The 24,703-nt window shown below is 40.5% G+C and overlaps 1 protein-coding gene across 5 annotated transcripts in view; it reads right to left on the bottom strand.

Moving 5' to 3' along the window:
• The window catches only part of DENND4C (DENN domain containing 4C), an 81,591-nt gene that overhangs the window by 16,032 nt on the left and 40,856 nt on the right, over window positions 1-24,703 (bottom strand). For 4 of the 5 annotated variants that reach the window (XM_044427940.1, XM_044427941.1, XM_044427942.1 and 1 more), the window contains 10 exons: window positions 19,751-19,851; window positions 14,563-14,781; window positions 12,547-12,692; window positions 12,094-12,129; window positions 11,621-11,751; window positions 8,775-8,907; window positions 8,145-8,351; window positions 4,829-4,957; window positions 2,739-2,883; window positions 2,313-2,459 (listed from right to left, as the gene is read on the bottom strand). In XM_044427940.1, the coding sequence (XP_044283875.1) occupies window positions 2,313-2,459; window positions 2,739-2,883; window positions 4,829-4,957; window positions 8,145-8,351; window positions 8,775-8,907; window positions 11,621-11,751; window positions 12,094-12,129; window positions 12,547-12,692; window positions 14,563-14,781; window positions 19,751-19,851 (1,394 nt within the window). The remainder of the gene's footprint in view (window positions 1-2,312; window positions 2,460-2,738; window positions 2,884-4,828; window positions 4,958-8,144; window positions 8,352-8,774; window positions 8,908-11,620; window positions 11,752-12,093; window positions 12,130-12,546; window positions 12,693-14,562; window positions 14,782-19,750; window positions 19,852-24,703) is intronic. The other variant, XM_044427944.1, reaches the window with a different exon arrangement.

Genomic DNA, 24,703 nt, shown 5'->3' with positions numbered 1-24,703 from the left:
TTGTGTTGCAACTTAATATATTTTTAAATGGCCAGCGCACAGCACACGGAAACAGACACTGAACTTATCTGGATGGGAAAAGAACAGCGGCAGAGATGCAGTAAGAAGGATTGCTTCAGGTTTGATTTGCAGAGTTTATTTTTAGCAGGATGTTATACAACTTGGGAAATGATAACACTCTTTGAAGGAATACCATTTTAAATATCACATGAGAACATGTATTCTCCTGCTCCTGTCTCCTCTCAGATAAATTATGTCGCTGCTACTAGTTATTTGCCCATGTGCTGGTAAAAGTGTGTACCACACTGAATAGCTATGTCCTGCCTACTACAACTTGGCTATAAGCCACCGTCTGTAGCTGCCTGCATAGCTACCTTCAGCTTCTCATTAGTGCTGCTGGAGCAGGCAACATTTTGGGGCTCTGGATACATTTGGCAATTTTAAAAAATGGTCCTGGACACCACCACAAAATGGCTGCCATAGGAGAATAGGCAAAGAGCAAGTAATGTGTCTGAGTACAAGGCAGGGGTGGAGTTAAGCCGCAGCACACTAAAATAATCCACAGGTATCAGCAGCAACAGAGATGGATTTCACAGCAATGCCAGCTGCCAATTCAAAAATGTGCTATATTTCAAATAAAACAAATTGAGAGGAGTAGGCCACAAAACGTGTCTGGGGGCCCATCGGTGCCCACAGGCACCACGTTGCCTGCCCTCACTCAGAGGTAAGCAGAAGGAGAAGCAGGGGTCTCAGTGGCTGCTAATTCTAGAAGCTCCCAGATAGTCCTACAGCAGAAGAAAACTCTGTGGTGTCCTTTCTTAAATTCGTTAGGACACAAGATGGCCAGAAGCAAAAAGGCAAGCAAGGGAATGACAGTCAGACACACAAAGAAAGAACCAGACCTCCTTACACGTTAGAATGTTTAATGGCAGGATAGTTCAGTATTTTGTCTTATCTTAAAGGAAGCAACACAATGCCCAGCCAATTAATGGGCAAAGTCTGTTGTTTTTTGTAATAAGTATGCCATAGCAAATGTCCCTTATTTATAGTATTATAAAGAATATAAGAATTTTTCCCACTCCTCTATTAATTGACAAAAAAACCCATTCATTAATGGGGAGATTACCTGGAGTGGTTAACATTCAAGGGCAGAATTAACGCACATGTGCCTCCAAGGCTTCTGCACCCCACACCATGACAGCCAAGGACAAATGCAGCACCAAGAGACAGCACAGAGTAAGAAGCAGAGCAACAAGGATCAAAGAGAAGTAATGTTTAGTCATCTACTGGACAAATACAGTAAGCCATCTAACACAGGAGAAGGACTAAAATTCTTTAAAAAGAAAGATGTCAGAAAGTATAGTGGAAAAAGGAAGAAAAGAGGAAATCCTTTAGATTTGCAGAGTACAGAGGACATTTTGTGTTGCAGCACTTCGATTTTAAAAATAAGGAACTATATTTTATTCAAAAATGCACAGTCTACATCATTTGAAAGGCGGAGTGAGAAGAAATAAAACATTTTGAAAAGTATTCAGAAAAGTATGCTACACACAGCTTAAAAGAACCCCTCACTGCATACTCATCTCTGGCCATCAAACTTTTTTTTTTCAAATATAGAAAGCTTCCACCTAATCCACGTTATTTCTAGTTTATCTGAAACACTATATTCCACAGTCAGTATGCCACTGCTCCTTGGTCGTTTTCCCTTGGCAAACATTAGCCAAGTTTAAATAAGCATTTATAAAATGTAGGGTTATAGCACAATGCATTTCCTGCTAGCAAGTAGTTTGCCAACTTGTAATTCAAACAGTATGCTCTATTCTTATCAGACAAAGTACATGTCTGTACAAGAATTTTCATTATGTCCACCCATTGACATTGAAAGACTAAATTGTTGTGGGTGAGTGAATGCAAAGTCCAAGCCAACACAAAACCACATTTCTTTATTATGGAACAATAACACAATCATTTGCCATCTTCCTCTGCCATTCCCCACTAATTTTGTTATTACTTATTCCTCCCTTAGAACCCACAATGAAGGATATGGAATAATGCCAATGTGAGGAAGTTATGACCGAATACACAGAAACATGCACCCAGAGTGTGATTTGCAGGAGCAATTTGCTTCTGGTGACTCCCTGCACTGTAATCTCGTATTCATGGGATTGCCAAGGTGCAAACCACATCTTTTCCTCCTCAACGTCATCATACTTTACAGTCTTTTCAGCAAAGAGAACAATATACAGGAAAACCAAGTAAGCAACACATTAGAGAGAGGGTATGCAGTCAGTGAAACCCAATGTGTCTAGTACCTGTGCTAGAGTGATTACCAATGGAATCAAGCCTGACTAAGTCTCTGACGAAGAGTGTGTGCTCCCCACTGTTAGCATCATTAGAACTATCCACACTACCATGGCTCACCGTGTCCCCATCACTTCCACCTGTGACCATCCGAGGAGCTGAAGACACGAACAACAGTGTATTAGTGACGAATGTGCACGTTAAAAAAGACAGCAATTCTTAAACTACAAGATCATCGTTTCTAAAACCAGCAAGTAGAATTCTCTTTTCATTGAGAAATAGCTTGATCCTTAGAATTAGTTTTTCAAATCTATTGTATTAATCTTGAAAAAATTCCTTCCCTCTCATACTAACCCCCACACCAAGACTGCATCACAATGAGAAGACACTTTATTATCTGTTTTTATGGAAGCTGAAGTGAATGACTATGCCATTACCTGGAACAGAAGTGACCTGGGAGCTATGTGCAGATTTTCTGAGACATTGCCTAAATTGTGCCATGCTGTATACTACATTCCTCACTTTTGTCCAGAGAAATACACCACTGCGATTACTGCTGGGCCATGGGCTCTCCAAAACTGCCTGGAAGAGTGAAAGCATTAAGCACATTTGTTCTATACAGTCAAAGTGCTCTGTTTTACAAACAAATGCACACAGTTCTGATCTGTCCCCTGCCATCTCCAGGCCAATGCATATTGTGTCATCGTTGTGTTCATGGGTTCATTTTCTGAAATGTTCTAATGAATGCTGCTGAACAGTTCTGTGAAGAGTATCCTGGATTCTATTCCACAGACTGAAGTGAAGACAAATTAACCCTACCTCTACTCCCACTGATAAATACTCAAGCAATCCAAAGCACATAGCATTACTTTAGAATTAATTCCCTCCCCAAAGTTGTTTGATCTTGCACAGAGGCTGCTTGAGCCACACACAAATAAAATAGTGCCCTGGTTATAAAGAACTTTAGAGGTTTTATAGCAGGGTTAAGGAAGCTCAAGCCCATGGCAATCAGGTTTAGGAATGTATATAAGAATGGGGGCCTCCTGCACATACCTAATTGCTGCATGGGATTGGCTGATTATTGGGCAGGTCATAATTGGAAAGGGGATGGTCAATCCACTCTGCATGCTGCCACCTTCCCAAAAATCACACCTCTCCACACCTCCACCAAACAACAAATTAACAGCAGCAAGGAAGAGCATTAGGAGAGTTCTTGATTGGGCATCCATACAATAAAGGAAATCCCTAGCCTTCCAGTAAGGTGCTGCGCAAAAGAAACTACTCTTAACGAAAGTGGCGAGTGGTGCCAGGACTGCAGTGAAAACAAAGCCCCTGAAAATCAGAAGGGAAGCATCAAAATGTTTGAGGGAACCTAGAAGTTTGCAGAAGTATAAATTTAGAAACAAAAATAAAACAAGCCCCCACTACTCTGCCCAACAGCCCACTGAAGACTTCAGGCACTCAAGTAATCATACAATGTAACAGTGGCAGCTGGACAAGCAAAATGAAACCCTGTTCAGAGGGCAGAATGCAGGCGCACCCAATTCCATAGTGCCCTTCCAGAGACAGGTTCCAAAGGGTTCATAAGCAAAGCTTTGGGTAAAGAGGGGCCACGCGAGGTCAACACATCTCTTGTGTATGCTCAGAGGCCTGTGAATGCTTAGAGTTTTCTATGTAGAATAAAGCTGCTTACAAGAAGTGCTGGAGAGACTGTCTTGCTTGGGAGGGGATGCCTAGCTCACAACACCAGGGGGATAAAATCCAAATAACATCCTGTCCCCTCACCCTCCAGTGGTAGCAAAGATATGACACTAAGCTAAATGCCTATCTAACGTGACCTCAAACTCTGCTGCATAAAACTGAATCACTATGTCAGTGATTAAGCCATGTAATACAAGCCAGAACATGCTTCAGGCATGGCAGAGAGTCAAAAGTGATTTTTGTTGGTAAACTGCTTTCTTGATGACACACTATTTCCACATGTGGGACAACCTAATTGTAACGGACTTGTTGACCAAATGCCCTATCCAGCAAGTGCCCAGGGCCTACACCCATGATAAAAGGACATTGCTGTCACTACTGAATAACCTCAGCAAGTGTCTACAAGTCTGGAATCAGGCAGCATAGCCCCAAAGGCAGAGATCCAGCTTTCCAAGCAGGTTCCAGCCGCAGCACTGCTCATTTGAGAAGCTAGCCAGTTGTCCCACACCTCTAGCGGCAATGTGCTACATCCCCACATCTTAAGGAAACCTGCTCACTAATGAGCAAAAATAAAACAAGCATAATTACCCCCCACACACACAGTTGCTGTCACATTTCACTTGCTGACTTCATCACCATCAATGCTTCAGACCTGTGCTCTCTGCCATCTGCATCCCCTTCTCCTAGGCAACACCAGGGAGTTCTGAGATGCCGACGAGGCACCTGCCATCACTGGCCTTGTACCCTGGCTGAAGGACTCCACCCATAAAGATTCAAAATAAAACATCTGCACAGTGTAGAAGTGTTTACTTGATCTTCTGCTTACCTTGTTGTAGTAACCATATGTGATTGCATTTGGTTGTATGCCAGCATTTTTCATTTCAAAAAGAACTCTCACAGCCAGAATAGGATGTCCCCAAAGCCCACAAAGCAGCATTACAACTCTATAGCACACCTAGTAAGACAGAGAAAGTCACAGTACTGGATCTGAAATAAGTTCAGCATCAAATGAGGCTATCTACAAAAGGTAGAAAAGAGCTCAGTGACCTGGTTCACATGACACACTGTGGCTCCCCATGGGTTATTTATCTATGCCATAGGTGGCCTATTGCATATATCATCCCAACTGGAGGTTGTCATAGAATCATAGAATAAAAGAGTTGGAAAGGGCCAAGAAAGCCATCAGGTCTAACCCCTCTGCTCAATGCAGGACTCCGAGTCAAAGCATCTTTACTAGATGGCTGGCCAGCTGCATCTTGACTGCCCTGTGTAGAATTGCTCACAATCTTCCTGGGTCATTGGTTCCATTGTCGTATTGCTTTAACAGTTGTAAAACTTTTCTCATGAGTCTCAGGAAAAGAGTGGGCTGGACTAGCAGTCTTGGGAGAGCTCAGTGCAAATCATGCTTATTTTATATTGGTATTTTTGTATTTTTAATCTAATGTTTATATTTTTTTTAATTTAATATTATAATTATTTTTTTAACTTGTTGTTGTAAGCCGCCCCGAGGCTTCGGTGAATGGGGCGGCATAAAAATGTTTTAATAAATAAATAAAATAAATCATGGCCATTCCATTGCTGGGATCCTGACTGGGGTGGGAATGCGGGGCTCCAAGCCCTCTGCGAGCCATAAAATAAACTCAGAGTGCCACATGAAGGTCCCAAGCCTCAGTTTGGACACCCTGTAGTATATGGTTACATATGTGTGGGTGTGTGGGGGGGACTATAGCTTCCATATACCCTGAATGCCTAACCTAATTTCTGGGTGAAATTTGGATGGGTGACTTAAAATGTTGACAACTGCCCAGAGAGCTTTGGGTACAGACAGTATAGAAATAAATGTAATGTAAAAATCATCATCACTGAGGGAGTTCCATAATCAGAGTACCTCCACTGACAATGTTTTTTCCTCAGGTAGCCATGCACTGAATGCCAAATGCATCATCATCAATAAGTCATCCCCACTCAATCTTAATATCAGGGCAGAGACATAAGGGGTCTAGGCCCTATGCAATGTAGAGCTTTTTGTATCAGCTCAAGCACCCAGAACTTGACTCAGTGGTTTATTGGCAGTCAATATAACTTCTTCAGAATGGGTATAATACATTCCTGACAGACAATCCCATACTAGCCAGGCCTTGGCAGTCTGCACAAGCTTTCAAGTCAGCCTCACAGGCAACCCCTCATAAAAATACAGTGCAGGTAAGGATCCAGTTCCGAAAGTTAGTGTCCACAACAATGTCTGTATCATGCAGCGTGATCTGTAGTACTGCAGAGGTGAACACACACAGCCCTGCATGTAGCAAATGGCCTTAAAACTTCTGCAAGCAGGTTAAGAGGCACTGCATTAACATATGCATTAACACATATGCAGCTCCTGTCTCAGATGAGCCACAGCGTAATTGAGTTGGGCAACCTGAAGCTTATGGGCTATATGTACCTCTGTCTATGCAGCCCAAAGGAGCCTCCTCACATTTCCTCACTATCTAGTTGATCAGCCATCAGGTGGACAGCGGGGAAAAGGCCGTGGTTAGCAGTGGGGAAACAACTCCTGATCATTTCCAAAACTGTCAAACAAGGTTGCTCACTCCTGGCCTATGGGAAATGGCAGGTATGAAATGAAGTAAGGCAACTACTAGATTAATCTTGTAAGGGACAAAACAGCAGTGAGTCAAATATATGAAACGTGGGAAAACTCAGCATTAACATGTGAATGCTGAGAAACCTTAAGGATTAAAAACTGTGGTTATAAGACACTGAAAAAGAAAAAATTACAGCAACTGTTAGGAAAGCATACCCACATAGAGTTAGTCTGAGCCAGTCAGTACCAAAGAAAAATACAAGAAATATATATACCATCACATTTGACAACTCTTTCCCAATGTAACTAAAGAATGTTAATATTGTATGAAATTCTCAATTACATTATAATCCAGTTAAATGATGATTAACATGAACATTAGCTTCAGCATATACCACTGAAAATACTAGGCTAGGTAGAGAGAAAAGCATTTTAGCATCTGCTTTGCAAACTTAGCACAGTCTTCTTTTTTTCTTAAGAAAAATTCTAATTAAAATATGATTCTCTGAATTGATTTCAAGAACACATGATGACTACTGGGATGTGCATGGGCCTCCTTTCAGGTTTGGGAAGATTTCAGGTTTTGGAAACAGAATTAGTATAGCAGCAACATTATTTATCTCCCAACTTGTCATACTTGAGACTGTGAGCCACACCCATATATAATAATTTAGTGTCTGAATCTCCAGAAGCATCCTCTAATTTGTCTATTTAAAATAGGTTGAGGCAAGAGAAAAGGGAAACTCAGCATGAAAGGGAGCCCGTCCAGTTCTTGATGATGCATTACAGCCAAGATAATTAAATTCCCCATTACAGTCCAAGTGAAAGAAGAGAGAAATAGTTTCAGCTTTTAAAGTTTACAGATGGTTTAAGTTGACCCATCTGAAACAATTACTCTTTTTCCAATCAAGGAGTCATTAATGCCATTTTTACTGGTATTTCTTTCTCCTTAGGGGATTTCAGTTCCCCATATGGCCATTAGTTTATATTTTATAAATGAAACATTAAAATGAAAAATTGGATAATTGAACTTTTAGCTTCATAATGGGCAGAACCCCAAATTACAAGAGGATCCATTGAAGGAAAGAGATTCCTGGATGCATGCCTAATAGTGGAATTACGCAGACTTTATCCTCTGAGAGAGGAGAATTAGAGTCTGATGAAAATACTCCTAGAGTGTGACTGAAGAATTTACTGTGACCAGGGAAGACACCCGTTTGCTGCTTTTAGATCTAATTCACAAGCCACACCTGTGAATGACAGGTATTAATCTCACAGCTGTGATTAAAAACATCTTGTGCTGCTATCAGTAAAATGCAAAATGGTTCACCAATATCTTTTTCAAGCAGCTGCACTGCTTGAGTAAGACAGCAAGATCTCATGCCATTAAACCATTTCTGACTTGTTTGTTTAACAGAATAAGTCAATCTCATGTGTACTGCAGCCAAAGCTGAGAAAATTTGCAATGTTTGGTGGAAAACAGTAACTAATGCAGATAATACCCTCAGATTGAATACACACTTGCATCTTTTCACATGGTATAGCAATTTCTTTAACTTACTTCGTCTAGTGGCTCCACACCAGTTTTCTTCATTTTGATAAGAACATCATATGCTTGCTGAAGGGCTCTGACCTTGGGGTGGGAAACTCTAACATAGGCTGGGAGACAAATAAACCATAAGCTGTAACAATGACTGAAGAGGCATTTGGCCCATTGTGGAGGATTTGTATGGTATCTCTTCGCTAGTTTATGAGTGGCTTTTATCTCCTGCAAAACAGAAAAGTAATATTAACAGTGCCTGGTGGGGATACCACATTTCATGCTCTGTTAACAATATGCAATATGTAAGACAGGATATGCAGTTTTGAATGGTTCTCATTTTTCAATAGTTTGGCTCAGCTTTAATTTAATTCGGTCATTGTTATTCAACCGTTATCAAAGTTACATATGCTTTACATAAAAGGAAGCATGTATGACTTCAGTAACACTTGAGTAACTAGGGCTGAATATTAAACAGTCTATGTTTGTTTGTTTAAAATATCTGTATCCTGTTCTTCAGTTTAAAAAGTCACTCCCAGAATAGCTTAGAGATCAATAAGATGACAACCCTCAGTTTTATATTCTAAAAGATATGTTGGTTATGGGTGTGAATATTATATAGTCATAACACACTTGAAAAACAAATTTAACCTGTTTTGTTCTTTTTGCCATGAGTGCTGGACTATTTGATATGTTGCCTCCAGCTGGGTGCCTCTTGAATGAAAGCTTGAGCTCTTGTGGTCTGTCAAACAGTTTTAACTCTAGTCTGGGGAAGGTTTTATAGCTGAAAGAGAAAGAGAGAGAGAAAGTCAGTCAAAAGCAAGGGAGCCAGGCTTATGCTTGTTAAGGCACAATGGCCCTGAACATGCCTCTAAACAACCAGCAGTGCACCAAATCATTAAGGATATCTCTAACAGAAATGAATGTAGCAGAACAACATCAAATTCAGCCTGCTGAAATCATTGTATTAGAATGTATGCTACACTAAAGCAGCTTGTTTGGAACTCTTAAGGTACAATCTTACACATGTTCTGGAAGAAGCAAGTCCTACAACTCCCAGCAGCTGTCAGCCAGCCATGCTGTATACACTTACACATGTATACATGCATGGGATACATTAAGCTGCTTTGTACAAAGTCACAGCATGTGATCCATATAGCCCAGTATTGTCTACCGTGACTTTCAGTGAAAATCAGAAATCTGTCCCCAGCCCTGGCACACAAGATTTTATAACCAAAGAAAAAAGAGATTGAAACTTGGGGTTTTTGCATGAAACCATAATTCCTATAATGACCTATGGCCTCTCCCCTCCCATTTATCAGAGGCATGTGAGCATCTCCATAAATTTGGTCTCACGTTCTGCACTCCTGCTTAAAAAAGGATGTGATATTAACTGATTTGGGAAGGAAGAATCAAATCAGCTATAAGATTTGGAACTATTTGTATTCCTTATTTTAATGTTGGTAGAATGAAGGCCAGAAACATTTTTATTTATTTTTATTTTTATTTATTAAGACATTTTTATGCCGCCCCATTCGCCGAAGCCTCGGGGCGGCTTACAACAATAAATTAGATTGGGTAGTTAAGTCTGATTCCATAGATTTGCAGAGCAGAACTCAGCAAACTCACCACTCATTTAAGTGGAAGTGTGGTAAGGGGAACTGCTCATCCCTCCCAGGCCCTACAAATGTACTTCGGACTACTAGGGAACACTCTAGACAGCATGGGAGGTGCAGGGGGGAAGGGGCAACCAACAAAAATTGCCTCCATTGCCTTTCACCCATGAGAATTTGAACCATGAATAGAAGGAACTGTTTTGTTCTCAGAAAAGCAGCTCTCACTCCAACCCACAGACCAATGCAATGTGCCACTTTAGGAAATCCAAAGGCATCTGAGATTACCAAATATATTTTCTACAACTACTTTTCCTTTGAAGAACAGTTCCTCTGTCTGCACTCCATATTACAAATTACTTTTGAAACCTCTCTCTGTTTCAGAAAAATTTGGCCAAGTAGTGGTAGTGAGAGTAGATGGAGGAAACTCTATTTGAGAAAAGCAACCTCTAGTTTCCTCTCAATCTGCAGAACCTGATACATAATTAGATACAAATGAAAATGTTTTGCAAATCTGTAGATGTACAGAATGCTAGTTTATGCAACATTACTATTAATATATTATTATTTGATTTTTTTTAAAGCTGCCAGTTAGAATTGCATGGCCAGCATTATACTTTCTTTCATATGAAGAACTTTTAGCATACAATGCCAAATTTATCATTTACTCAAGCCAGAATAGTTTTCAAAGTCAGGAATGCCCGAAGGATGTCCAAATGCCCCCCCACCCCCACCAATGCCAAAGTAGTTTGCAACTGAAATTGGATAAATAAGAACAGCAGCAAGTGCCGAGACAATGAAACTTAGCATGCACATTAAAGGGACCCTAGGAATGTGCACCTCAAGTTTTTAAACATTCATTAATCAATTTAAGTTTATTTAAATGTGCCCCACATTTTTGTAGTATGCAGTATGCAGTGCACTTCTGAGTCACCTGCCTATCATATTGCTTTGTAGCTGATACAATCTGAAGCCTGAAGGAGAGAAGTTGTAAGGGCTAGGCACACTCTTCCTACCAAGGAGCCTACATAGGTTGTGGAAACACTTTCTGACTCAGAGGATTAGAATCTGCAGCTGAAGTGCCAAGGCCAGCAGACCCAGAAAGAAGCCACACAGTTGCTAAAAATCTGACCTTTCAAATACTGTGAGAAAGCTTAGTGGGCATTTTAATGTGAAAGGGGAAGGCTTCATTAGTGAGCATCATTAATCCTGGGGTAGGGTAGCTGAGAGAGCTGACCAGTTGAGAAATGTCAGATGCTCCAAGAGATCAGCTGCTACACAGGAGGATTTACCTTGTAGGTCTAAGTTTGCTCATTTCATATTGGAAGGGAGGAGCAATATTCTCTCTTGGAATCTTTTTTTTTATCATTGTTTTCCTGTAATGACTGGTATTCTAACTTTCCTTGTTTATTCCATTACTGATTTCTACAATATTCTTCACTTGTACTTCAAATCTAGCCAACTGATCACCTCTAATGTAATAAAGGTTTTAATTAGAAAGACTTTTTTCTAACTTGCTTAGAAGGAGGGGGAGCAGAACAGCCTGGACAGTCGTTCAAGAGACAGTTATACAGCTGCTGACTGCAATAGGCAGCCTAAATGGAGCAGACAAACCCCTTCCCCAGGAAGCCACAGGGATGCCCCACAACACAGGGTGGCAGCAGGCATGGATTCACTCAGACAGGTCAAGCATTGTGTGTCCAACTCTGACATCTGTATGACTTTGCTTGAATGTTTCCTTGTATCAAGCCAGAGGCTAAACCAGCCCATGTGAAGCAGGGTCCCTTTGCAAGTTATAAATTAGAAAACAATGGCAAAAAGCATCCATGTTTGACTAGACTATATTAGGACTGGAGGAATCCCTTCTTCTGCATTAGGGAATACCTGTACTTTGGTAGCTTGTCTTGTCCATCATCAGGGGGCGGCTCTAGTGGCATTATGAACACTGTGTGCTCACTCTTCTGTGACTCATCAAGCTCAATCAACCGAGTATCCTCTGCAGAGTCTACATCAACCTGCAAACACATAATAGTCCAGTTTCAGGTCAAGATGCAAGAATGATGCCTTAGTCTACAAGTATAAATATTGGAAAGCAGTACCAAGAAAAGCTGGATTCACTGCACCTTTTAACTGTGTTTGCATCTTCTAGCCATGGGACAAGTCTGCCAGTAAGACTACTAGATTAACAGAGGAAACCTATACAAAATGTGCATGCCTCTTGCAGTTCTCAAATGCATCAGATCAAAGCTTCCAGGGCAGGTGCTTGAACAACCATGTATTTCACTACTATGTTGTAACAATGTGCACTTAATTACCAGAAAACTCTTAGTAAGTCCCCATGAATAGTAAATAACTACCTTATCTCCTTTTTCTGATCCTTTCTCAGGAAAAAGCTGAAAAGAAATAAATTGGGGGGAAAATTAAAACAAGTATAACATCTTTTGCTATTATTCTGTTTAAACTTTTTCATCCTCCTTGTCTAACAAGGGCAGTTATTTGCACACAAAACTAAGTGCTCTAAGTTTGAGCTAGATCCCAAATCACCCAGTAAATACCTTTTAAAAAAAGGTTTTCTGTTTCCCCAGCCATGCTTTTTGAACCTTTTAGCCTAATGAAGAGCCCTGCAGATCTCAAAAGCTTGCATATTTCTGTGTAATTTTGACTGAACCTAATAAAGTTTCCATTCAGTTGTGGATGTTGCATCACAAAGGAGATACTCAAAGTGCTTACTGTATAAACTCAAAAGCCTCACATCTGTCAGGGGGATAGCATATCACTATGACATTTATCAGACAAGAAAAAGCTTTTACCTTTTCCACACAGTCATCAAAAAATGCCAGGCCGGTATCTTTGTCACTCACAAAACTGCATTCTTCAATGAAGCGGCTAAATATCTGTGTCCTTGTTAAAACCGTATAGAATTTTGTATAGGCACGATCTCTACTTTTTAAAAATCCTATTAAAAAAACCAGACAATTGCTAGCAATATTTGCTCCTGATACAAGGTTTACTATTACTTCATTCTTTTCTATTTAACCTCCTACTGTAGCATTCAGCATTCCCCCCTTATAAGAGTTCTCCTCTGAAATGTCTATTTACTGTTAGGCTGTAATCTTATGGACCCTGGGAGAGCATTCCTGTTGCTGTTGGATTTATCAGATCTCACCCTGCAAGGATGGAGAGAGAGGTCCACACTTGGAGGGGGAAACATTTAGTCCCACAGGAAAGTCCACAGGACATTTCAGAGCTTTGACATCCTAAGAAGTAAAAGGGAATTGAATGAAGGCAGCTTTAAGTGGATCCACAGGATCCAAAACCCTCCAGCAACAATACCTGAGCCACACCTCAAGCATGGGGAAAAATTAAATCAAACGCCTACTCCACCCCAGAACAGGAAAACAGAATGGGACAATACTGTTCTTTCCTTACTTCTGTCCTGTCAACATGAAAGAACTTTGGTTATGTTGGAGGCAGTGGCATTGGAGTATTCCATTTCTTGAGGATTGCTCTACCCCAAGTTTGTAGTTTCTAAGGGTATAGCTTTAGACTTCTTATTCTGTTGTCCGTTTCATATATGCATGCCATTTCAACACCACAGTGAAGACTATTTGTACAAACTGTAATTGCAACATGCTGACACAACAAACTCTGTGGCAGACACAAGGTCTAAAAGCAAAAGATAAAAACCTTCTAGAAACTTTCATTTTTGTGCATTAAAGCTCAGACATTCTGATACCTTTTATCTCTTCTTACATCAAAGATCCAATATGTAATGTAGATTTTTCTGTGGGAGTTAGAAGACTTATCCCCTTTCATGGGTGGACTTCTCTATTCTTGTAAGGTTTGATCTGTTATACCCCACAGTACCAAGAGCCAGAGGATTACGGCGTAAATGTGAACAGGCATGTCAATGGAGAACTCTTTATAATATAATGGAGAAATTTATCAGTGCTTCAGAAGAAACTTAAATATGGGGGGATGTATTGTTTTACCCTTTTGGAAAACCAATTAAAATGAATGGGGTCTGTACAGCTCCCATTAACTTCAATGGCACCTGAACAGGAAAGCTTCCAAGGAAATGACACTTTCTTCTGAATCCCAGGTTTTGTGTAAAGGTTGTTACTATGTTCCATGGTGTTAACTTCCTACAAACAGAGAGCCCTCACTCTCACCCCGACAGCACAGCACAGGTGATTTTGCCATTGTCATTTGCCATTGCCTTTCTAATAGTTTATGAAACCTACATTTATGCAGAATGCCAACCCACTATCCAATATTACATGTCATTTTAAATAGGGCAACTCCCTCGGACAACTAGTGGGATTTTATGCACTATACGCTCATATATCATCATGATATTTTAGGCAAGCAAGAGGCTAAGACAGCCACATTAAGCCATTTACGTTCATCTTAACACTGCACTGCTCAACACCACACAGAGGGTAGAGATAAAATTTAGTTTGTCAATGTTTCCAAATCCAAAATTAATGTTCTTGGAGAATCATGTTGGGACATATATACTGTATATGAACCATCCCATTATTTACTGAAAGGGATGAATAACTGCACATTCTTTAAATCTGAGTTTTAGTTACAAAATAACAAATCCATTTTTCAGTTGAAGAGACATAAAATCGAGCTGCATGCTGTACAGTTTTGTGCACTCTGTAGTGCTTCAAATATTATGTATTCTACCACCCAAATACACCCTCCTTCTGTCCCCTTGCATATAAAGAGCATATTTGTGAGGCATGAAACCGACTTGGTACTTGTTAACAACCATTAATAATATATTTCAATCACTATTAGCATCTCCTCAAACTTACCTTGAAGGTCAAACAAGGAATCTGCTGCAGTAGCTTTATTTGAAGGTGCCTGTGTGATTGGTTTAAGAAATGTTCTGTAACCCTTTAAAATAGATGCCATGAAACGTAGAAAGGCTTCCTGTATCTCCATTTCAAATTGTGTCATCCTTTTCTGCCAAGAAAAGTCTGCTTCTATAGGTGTCATCTCGACTGCAGAGCCTTCTTGGGTCTTTCTGTGAACTGAAAGAGTGGATGCTTGAATACAGAAGATTTTTTCAAAAATGGAGAAGAAACTTTCTGAAAAGGCAGACCCTCAAGGAACACTTAAGCATAAAAGAATCAGAGATTGCTCAGTTCACACAACTAGTGTTTGGTATCTGAAAGTTTCTGCTGCTATGAATGCCAGATTTACTAACAGCCTCTACCTTCATCCCTAGCATCATACTATTATCTCTATAATGGCAGAAAGTGAAGAGAAACTAAAGAGCCTCTTGATGAGAGTGAAGGAGGAGAGCGCAAAAGTTGGCTTGAAACTCAACATTAAGAAAACTAAGATCATGGCATCTGGTCCTCTCACTTCCTGGCAAATAGATGGGGAAGAAATGGAGGTAGTGACAGATTTTATTTTCCTGGGCTCCAAGATCACTGCAGACAAGGACTGCAGCCAAGAAATTAAAAGATGCTTGCTCCTGGGGAGCAAAGCTATGGCAAATCTAGACAGCTTACTAAAAAGCAGAGACATCACCCTGCCAACAAAAGTGCGTATAGTCAAGGCCATGGTTTTCCCAGTTGCAATGTATGGCTGTGAAAGCTGGACCATAAGGAAGGCTGAGCGCCAAAGGAATGAGGCCTTTGAACTGTGGTGCTGGAGAAGACTCCTGCGAGTCCCCTGGACCACAAGGCGATCAAACCAGTCAGTCCTAGAGGAGATCAACCCTGACTGCTCTTTAGAAGGCCAGATAGTGAAGATGAAACTCAAATACTTTGGCCACCTAATGAGAAGGAAGGACTCCCTGGAGAAGAGCCTAATGCTGGGAGCAATAGAAGGCAAAAGAAGAAGGAGGCAGCAGAGGATGAGGTGGCTAGATGGAGTCACTGAAGCAGTTGGTGTGAGCTTAAGCGGACTCTGGGGGATGGTGGAAGACAGGAAGGCCTGGAGGGATGTTGTCCATGGGGTCACGATGGGTCGGACATGACTTCGCGACTAACAACAACAACAACTACATTATCTCTATTAAAGGTGAAAAAATGTGTTTGCTAAGTGTGTGTAGTTTTCAATACTGCAGCTTGAATTTATGCATAAAAATCAAGCTTTTTGTAAACCACAAAATATGTTAATCTTTCCTAACTACACAGAAAAAGAAAATGCATTTTTGAATCATTACTGTTATAGAAAAATGCAGATGCTTTTCTGCATGTAATTTTTTTTCATTGTGTGTTCCCGTTCAACTTTGAACCAGACAGTTTTCTACAGATAAATTATGGACTGTCATGAATAAAGCAGTGCATGTTATAATTCTATAGATTGTTTAGCAGTATGAGTGAACCCAAAGTTCTGGCTTGTCTCCTTATACCTCTGCCCAACAAGTGAAAAAAATAACCTAAGAAATAAGCCATAGGTACTTTCTCTGGAAGAAATGGAGTCGCCTTCATAGTCAATAAACGAGTAGGAAAAGCAGAACTGGGATACAATCTCCAAAATGAATGATCTCAGTTCGAATCCAAGGCAAACCATTCAACATCACAATAGTCCCAGTCTATGCCCCAACCACTGGTGCTGAAGAGGCTGAAGTTGACCAGTTCTATGAAGGCCTACAACACCTTCTAGAATTAACTCCAAAAAATGATATCCTTATCATCATGGGGGATTGGAATGCTAAAGCAGGAAGCCAAAAGATAACTGGAATAACAGGCAAGTTTGGCCTTGGAGTACAAAATGAAGCAGGGCACAGGCTGGTAGAATTTTGTCAAGAGAATATGATGGTCATAGCAAACACTCTTTTCCAACAACCCAAGAGACGACTCTACACATGGACATCACCAGACAGTCAACACAGAAGTCAGATTGACTATGTGCTCTGCAGCCAAAGATGGAGAAGCTCTATACAGTCAGTAAAAACTAGGCCAGGAGCCGACTGTGGCTCAGATCATGAGCTTCTGGTTGCAAAATTTAGGCTTAAGTTGAAGAAAGTAGGGAAAAGCACTAGGCCACTCAGGTATGACCTAAATCATATCCCTGATGTATATACAGTAGAGGTGACAAATAGATTTAAGGAATTAGATCTGATAGACAGAGTGCCTGAAGAACGATGGACAGAGGTTCGCAACATTGTACAAGAGGCAGCAACTAAAACCATCCCCAAGAAAAAGAAATGCAAGAAAGCAAAATGGCTGTCTGAGGAAGCTTTACAAATAGCTGAGGAAAGAAGGGAAGCGAAAGGCAAGGGAGAAAGATACAAACAATTGAATGCAGAATTCCAGAGAATAGCTAGAAGAGATAAGAATGCCTTCTTAAATGAACAGTGCAAAGAAATAGAAGAAAACAATAGAATAGGGAGGACCAGAGATCTCTTCAAGAAAATTGGAGATATGAAGGGAACGTTTCATGCAAAGATGAGAATGATAAAGGACCAAAATGGCAGGGACCTAACAGAGGCAGAAGAGATTAAGAAGAGGTGGCAAGATTACACAGAAGAACTATACAAGAAAGAGCTTAACATCCCTGATAACCACGATGGGGTGGTCACTGACCGTGAGCCAGACATCCTGGAATGTGAAGTCAAACGGGCCTTAGGAAGTCTGAGCAACAACAAAGCTAGTGGAGGCGACAGTATTCCAGCTGAGCTATTCAAAATCCTAAAAGATGATGCCAGAAAAGTGCTACACTCAATATGCCAGCAAATTTGGAACACTCAACAATGGCCACAGGATTGGAAAAGGTCAGTTTACATTCCAATCCCAAAGAAAGGCAATGCCAAAGAATTTTTAACCTACCGCACCATTGCACTCATTTCACATGCTAGCAAAGTGATGCTCAAAATCCTACAAGCTAGGCTCCAACAGTATGTGGACCGAGAACTACCAGAAGTACAGGCAGGATTTCGAAGAGGGAGAGGAACTAGAGATCAAATTGCCAACATATGCTGGATCATGGAGAAAGCTAGGGAGTTCCAGAAAAACATCTGCTTCATTGACTATGCTAAAGCCTTTGATTGTGTGGATCACAACAAATTGTGGCAAGTTCTTAAAGAGATGGGAGTACCAGGCCATCTTATTTGTCTCTTGAGAAACCTATATGCGGGACAAGAAGCAACAGTGAGAACTGGACACGGAACCACTGACTGGTTCAAAATTGAGAAAGGAGTTTGGCAAACCTGTATACTGTCGCCCTGTCTATTTAACTTATATGCAGAGCACATCATGAGAAAAGCGGAGCTAGATGAATCACAAGTTGGAATTAAGATTGCTGGGAGAATATCAACAACCTCAGGTATGCATATGATACCACTCTCATGGCAGAAAGTGAAGAGGAACTAAAGAGCCTCTTGATGTGGGTGATGGAGGAGAGCGCAAAAGTTGGCCTGAAACTCAACATTAAGAAAACTAAGATCATGGCATCTGGTCCTCTCACTTCCTGGCGAATAGATGGGGAAGAAATGGAGGTAGTGACAGATTTTATTTTCCTGGGCTCCAAGATCACCGCAGATGGGGACTGCAGCCAAGAAATTAAAAGATGCTTGCTCTTGGGGAGGAAAGCTATGGCAAATCTAGACAGCTTACTAAAAAGCAGAGACATCACCCTGCCAACAAAAGTGCGTATAGTCAAGGCCATGGTTTTCCCAGTTGCAATGTATGGCTGTGAAAGCTGGACCATAAGGAAGGCTGAGCGCCAAAGGAATGAGGCCTTTGAATTGTGGTGCTGGAGAAGACTCCTGCGAGTCCCCTGGACCGCAAGGCGATCAAACCAGTCAGTCCTAGAGGAGATCAACCCTGACTGCTCTTTAGAAGGCCAGATAGTGAAGATGAAACTCAAATACTTTGGCCACCTAATGAGAAGGAAGGACTCCCTGGAGAAGAGCCTAATGCTGGGAACAATAGATAGCAAAAGAAGAAGGGGATGGCAGAGGATGAGGTGGCTAGATGGAGTCACTGAGGCAGTTGGTGTGAGCTTAGGTGGAGTCTGGGAGATGGTGGAGGACAGGAAGGCCTGGAGGAGTGTTGTCCATGTGGTCACGATGGGTCGGACACGACTTTGCGACTAACAACAACAACAACTTTCTCTGGATTGTTTGGGAAGAGAGAACTTCTGGTTCCTGGTTCATACATCACAGCAAACAACCAAGGGACCATCGGATGTTTAGCAGCTCCTCCTGCAAGCATGCTGCCTCAAGCATGACAATCTGCAATTTAAAGAAACCACCGGCCGTCACTCTGTGTGAATGAGGCCATAGAGGCCATAGCTCTTGATAACAAGTAAGCAAAGAACTTAAACAATATCAGGTTTTCCTACAGACTTTGCAGTGAAGACATGGAAGCAGTAGTAGTGTATTTTTTTTTAATGTCATCTACCTCACAGGGTTATTAAAAGGATAAAATGTCAATGTCAAAATGCTTCTTGGAGAAAGGGCAGAATGAAAACTATAACAATGAATTGGGTGGACTAAAGTATTGAAATTAACAATACTTTAGTCCTATGCAGATAGGTTCACTTCCTTTATTTTAAACTTCAGTCCTTGGTACTCATTTCTGTCAAGAGTCAGATTGATACTAATGCGGGACAAAACCAACATCATGCAAGTAGACTTCTCACATACAACAGATCCTGCATTTCCTCTTCTCTCCCATTTGCTCCCCCATGTGACCCAAAAGTCTACTCCAGAAGATTCTTCAACTTTCCAGAGCAAATATTGGAGATGTGTAGTGTTTGCAAGGAAGGCAGAAGTGCATCCCCATTCTGCTGATGGAAACCATGTTTTATACTGAAGAGATAGGACAGCAGAGAAAGGAAGAAAATGTATTGAGACATTAAAGCACTGGCACTCTTAGTGGGTTTTTTTTAAATCTGCTGCTGTATAATAAGCAATATTTTGTAGACTGTCTTTTATATTAAGTTGTAGGGAAACAAACAGTTCAACTTTCAAAGTCTTCCCACCACTATAATTTCCTTCTTTGTTGAGATGACCTTCTTTTGCCCTTTCCAATATTTTACCTAATGCCAGCTGTGGGTGCAGTTTCTTTAAGGTGCCAAGAAGACTTTTGCATGGCTTCTTAGGAAGTTGCTTCCAGTTCATGCTCTTCTTATCATCTGATCTATACAATAGAGACAAACGCAAGTTAAAGCTGAGAAATATTTAAAGGCAGGAAATGTACAGCTTCATGCTAGGACTTCCTAATACCTTAAAGCAAGAAAGGGAATTCAAAAGCTTCCAGTCTACCTCCAATACGTTTTTTATTTTTTCAAAGTGGGAACTTGTGGTAGCAATTATTGGAAAGCAACACAGCTCTCTCAGTTGAATTTGGATCTAATCACAAAATATACAGAAATTTTTCTTTAAATTTAATTCAGGCATTATCCCACCAGTGAGAGGCTTGACCCCATATTTCAATGTCTGCCCTTTAAAAATAAAATATATCTTTACTGAGGTGTTTTTTCCCTTTGTTACAAACAAATTCACTGCATCGTAATGCAAATACCACACTTTTATTGAATTAATATGAGTTTTAATATAAGATAATTTTATATATGCAAACATATTCAAATATTACACATTTCCAGATACAAAGTAAGTTCCGTGCCTTAAAAACTTAGCAAACAATAGAGCTATGCATCTATACAGTATTTCATGCACACAGGAATTAATTACAAAATCAAGAATTATGTACTTCAGGATACCAGTTTTCATCAGGGGTTTGCATATTGGGAACACATTGCCACCCAGACATTAAAGGACATGTTTTATTCTCTATGCTGGAGAGAAGTAGTGTGAAGACTCAACACAATTTAACGTAGCATGGGCCAAATCAACCAGCATGGTATCTCTTCACACAAAACATTTATCTTTTGTGCAAATCTGGGAACAGAAACAGAATCTGGGAAATCTCTCTATGCAAGGTTATGGCCAGGATCTACAGAAGGAAAATGTGTTTGTGGGACAGATGTGCATTCACAGGCGCCATGCACCATGTCCCAATTTCTCTGCAGCCATTCTCTCCTCAAAAAACAAGATGTGTTCTTTAAAATGAAGCCTGAGGTCTACTCTTGGGAAAACTGCAAGTTTAACTATCATCCTGGCTCTGAGTATGGCTCATGGGTAACACATAAGATCATAAGAAAAGACGTGCTGAATCAAATGGAAGACATACCTCTTTCAGCCATTCTCCCACAACCCATATGAAGCCAACATGAGGGAAAGACCACCCTGCCATTGATATTCTCCAGCAAATGGTTTTCAGACACATATTAGTAGCCATAGACAGTCTTATGTTCCATAAATTAGCTAATCCCCTTTAGAATTGTCCATGTTGGTGGCCTCTTATGGTACCTCTTATGATAGCAGGTGTTTAACTGTGCAGTGTGTGAAGTAGCAGCAGCAGCAGTAGTAGTTGTTTAGCAAAGTCGCATCTGACCCATCGCGACCCCATGGACAACATTTCTCCATGATCTCCTGTCCTCCACCATCCCCGGAGTCTGCCTAAGCTCACACCAACTGCTTCAGTGACCGCATCCTCTGCTGCCCCCTTCTTCTTTTGCCATCTATTGTTCCCAGCATTAGGCTCTTCTCCAGGGAGTCCTTCCTTCCCATTAGGTGGCCAAAGTATTTGAGCTTCATCTTCAGTATCTGGCCTTCTAAAGAGCAGTCAGGGTTGATCTCCTCAGGACTGACTGGTTTGATCACCTTGCGGTCCAAGGGATCAGGGGAGTCTCCTCCAGCACCACAATTCAAAGGTCTCAATTCTTCATGCTTAGCCTTCCTTATGGTCCAACTTCCACAGCCATACATTGCAACTGGGAAAACCATAACCTTGACCATATGAACTTTTGTCAGCAGAGTGATGTCTCTGCTTTTTAGTATGCTGTCTAGATTTGCCATTGCCTTCCTCCCAAGGAGCAAGCATCTTTTAATTTCTTGGCTGCAGTCCCCATCTGCGGTGATCTTGGAGCCCAGGAAAATAAAATCTGTCACTACCTCCATTTCTTCCCCATCTATTTGCCAGGAAGTGAGAGGACTGGATGCCATGATCTTAGTTTTCTTGATGCTGAGTTTCAAGCCAACTTTTGCACTCTCCTCCTTCACTCGCATCAAGAGGCTCTTCAGTTCCTCTTCACTTTCTGCCATGAGAGTGGTATCATCTGCATATCTGAGGTTGTTGATATTTCTCCTGGGAATCTTAATTCCAACTTGTGATTCATCTAGCCCCACCTTTCTCATGATGTGTTCTGCATATAAATTAAATAGGCAAGGCAACAATATACAGCTTTGCCATACTCCTTTCCCAATTTTGAACCAATCAGTATTCCCATCTCTTTAAGAACTTGCCACGATTTGTTGCGATCCACACAATAAAAGGCTTTGGCATAGTCAATGAAGCAGAAGTAGATGTTTTTCTGGAACTCCCTAGCTTTCTCCATGATCCAGTGTATGTTGGCAATTTGATTTCTAGTTCCTCTGCCTCTTCGAAACCCTGCCTGTACTTCTGGTAGTTCTCAGTCCGTATACTGCTGGAGCCTAGCTTGTAGGATTTGAGCATCACTTTGCTAGCATGTGAAATGAGTGCAATGGTGCGGTAGTTCAAACATTCTTGGGCATTGCCGTTCTTTGGGATTGGAATGTAAACTGACCTTTTCCAATCCTGTGGCCACTGCTGAGTTTTCCAAATTTGCTGGCATAATGACTGTTGCACTTTAACTGCATCGTCTTTAAGGATTTTGAATAGCTCAGTTGGAATACTGTCTCCTCCACTAGCTTTGTTGTTGTTAAGACTTCCTAAGGCCCACTTGACTTCACATTCCAGTACTTCCTGCATTTCTCACTGTTTAGCTTTTTCTTGTAATATTATGAAAGAGAGAGAAAAGCTTAACATACTTCACACCAAGAACAACATTAAATACCCCTCTCATGTGCCCTTATTCACTTTTTTCCCAAGCTAAAGAACCCAAATATAACCTCAAAGAAGAGTTACTCCTGCCCTCTTGATCATTTTCTTTGTACTTTTATTCATCTTCTCAAGCTGTACAGCCATAAATTAAGCTGAACTGAGTTATCAGTTAGCACTTGATTGGCAAAATACACCCAACATGATGTACTTTTCTTGGCAATGAGAGTAAATTTTGCAGTGATTAAGAATGCAGTGTTTTGAAACAGAATAAAATCACATTAAAAATAAAATTAGGAAATTGTTTATTTATGATCAAGATTTACAATTGCTAAATAAGTAAAGGTATATTCTGATGTATGTACAGATGTATTTTGATGTAGTGCCTGACTCATTCAAAATCTGAGTTTTTTTTCAAGGAAATGTATATTTGAAATGAGAGAAAAACTTTTAAATGGATCAGTTTCATCAAGTACCAAGTTTCCTACACAGCCAGTCAGAGGCAATTTAAGCTACATTTCCACACAAAATTCCAGATTTCAGCAAGGAATGGTAGGGTAATGAATGTAGCTAACTTGGCAATGGATTTAAAATGAACTTAACATGAGGCACGTCCTGGTTTAGAAAGGCAGCAGCTACAATTTGTCTCTCAAATAGAAACAAATAGAGGTAAACTAGAGCCTTGCTAATTTTAAGGACAAGCCTTTCTTCTTATCAACTCAGAAGGGAAGCAGTGGTAGGAGGGAAGGTACAGGAATTATTCAGCAACGAATGCATTATCTGCTTCTAGCATTTTCAAAATGTTTACCTATTTAGTCACTGTCTACCTTATTTTATTGCATAGTATATGTGCTCTGATACTGTTATCAGAGATTTTTGGTATATATTTTTTAAAAATAATCAGCATAGCATTATATGGTTTTCAAAAACCCTCTCCACTGAATGCTACTGACTAATATTTAGTATTTAGAACATTAGTATTTATAGGCTATGTTGTTATCTATGAATTATCTCTTATTAAAATAATCTCAGAGAATTTAATGACTACAAATTCTAAGGCATATGTACCACTGCTATTTTGCAAATACAAAAAGTAAATGAATCAAGTAAAATTTGGAAGTGGAGGGAGAAAGAAGAGGGAGAAAGAACTATAACAAAAACATGTCCAAGCCTGCTAAGAACTTCTGCTTTTCCCTAACCCAGACGCTCAGAAGGACAATGCCACATCTAACATAAACAACACTCCTCTTGACAAATGATCAAAAATTATATCTAGTAATAAAAATGGATCTTTCATCCCCGTCAGATCCACGGACTAACAGTTTCTCATTGCCACTTCTGCTAATAGCCTCTGAAAACAACTAGAGGATGTTTAGTGACTGAGAGCTATTCAGCATTTTTCTAGCAATCAGTAGCGCTTCCAACCGTAATGCTGTAATATAGCCACTGGCACTAAACACAGAAGGCTTGCTCAGCCGTAACAAGTTTTCCTCCTCCTTAACCCAAGAGCACTTTGGGCACATTATATGCAGAAGTTACTCAAAAGGTGATAGGCTTGCATTAGACCACAACCTCTACTAAGTACCAAGATATCATACGCATCTATAATTTCATGTTTATATCCCACTTTTCCTTCAAGGAACTCAGCCCTTCATATATGACCCTCTCCCTCTCTTGTTATCCTCACACCACTGAGGTAGGCCAAGCTGACAGTCTGTGACTGGATCAGCTGAGTGAGCTTCATGTCCAAGACCCAGTCCCTGCTGTAGATATGGTGATGTACACTATTCATAATCATAGCTCTAGGTGATGAGGTTCACACAAACCATGTTAGTTTTTATACTGGACATGCACAGATGTACACTTGACCCCACAGTGGCATAAAAACACCCATAGCTCTCCTAAATTGGAATTCCTTACAGAGAATATATGAAAAAACCATGACTTGAGAATGAGAGGAGCACAATTGCAGAGAGAATGAAGTGAAATGTCACCTCTCTGAATCTATTAGTTTCCATCCCACCTATCTAAAAAATTGAGATTATACTAATCCTACAGAGTTGTGAAG

This window comes from Varanus komodoensis, unplaced genomic scaffold, assembly GCF_004798865.1.
Source record: "Varanus komodoensis strain SLA01 unplaced genomic scaffold, ASM479886v1 scaffold19, whole genome shotgun sequence".
NCBI lineage: Eukaryota > Metazoa > Chordata > Lepidosauria > Squamata > Varanidae > Varanus > Varanus komodoensis.
The sequence above is the reverse complement of the archived record's forward strand: the minus strand, read 5'-3'. Positions and strand labels throughout refer to the sequence as shown.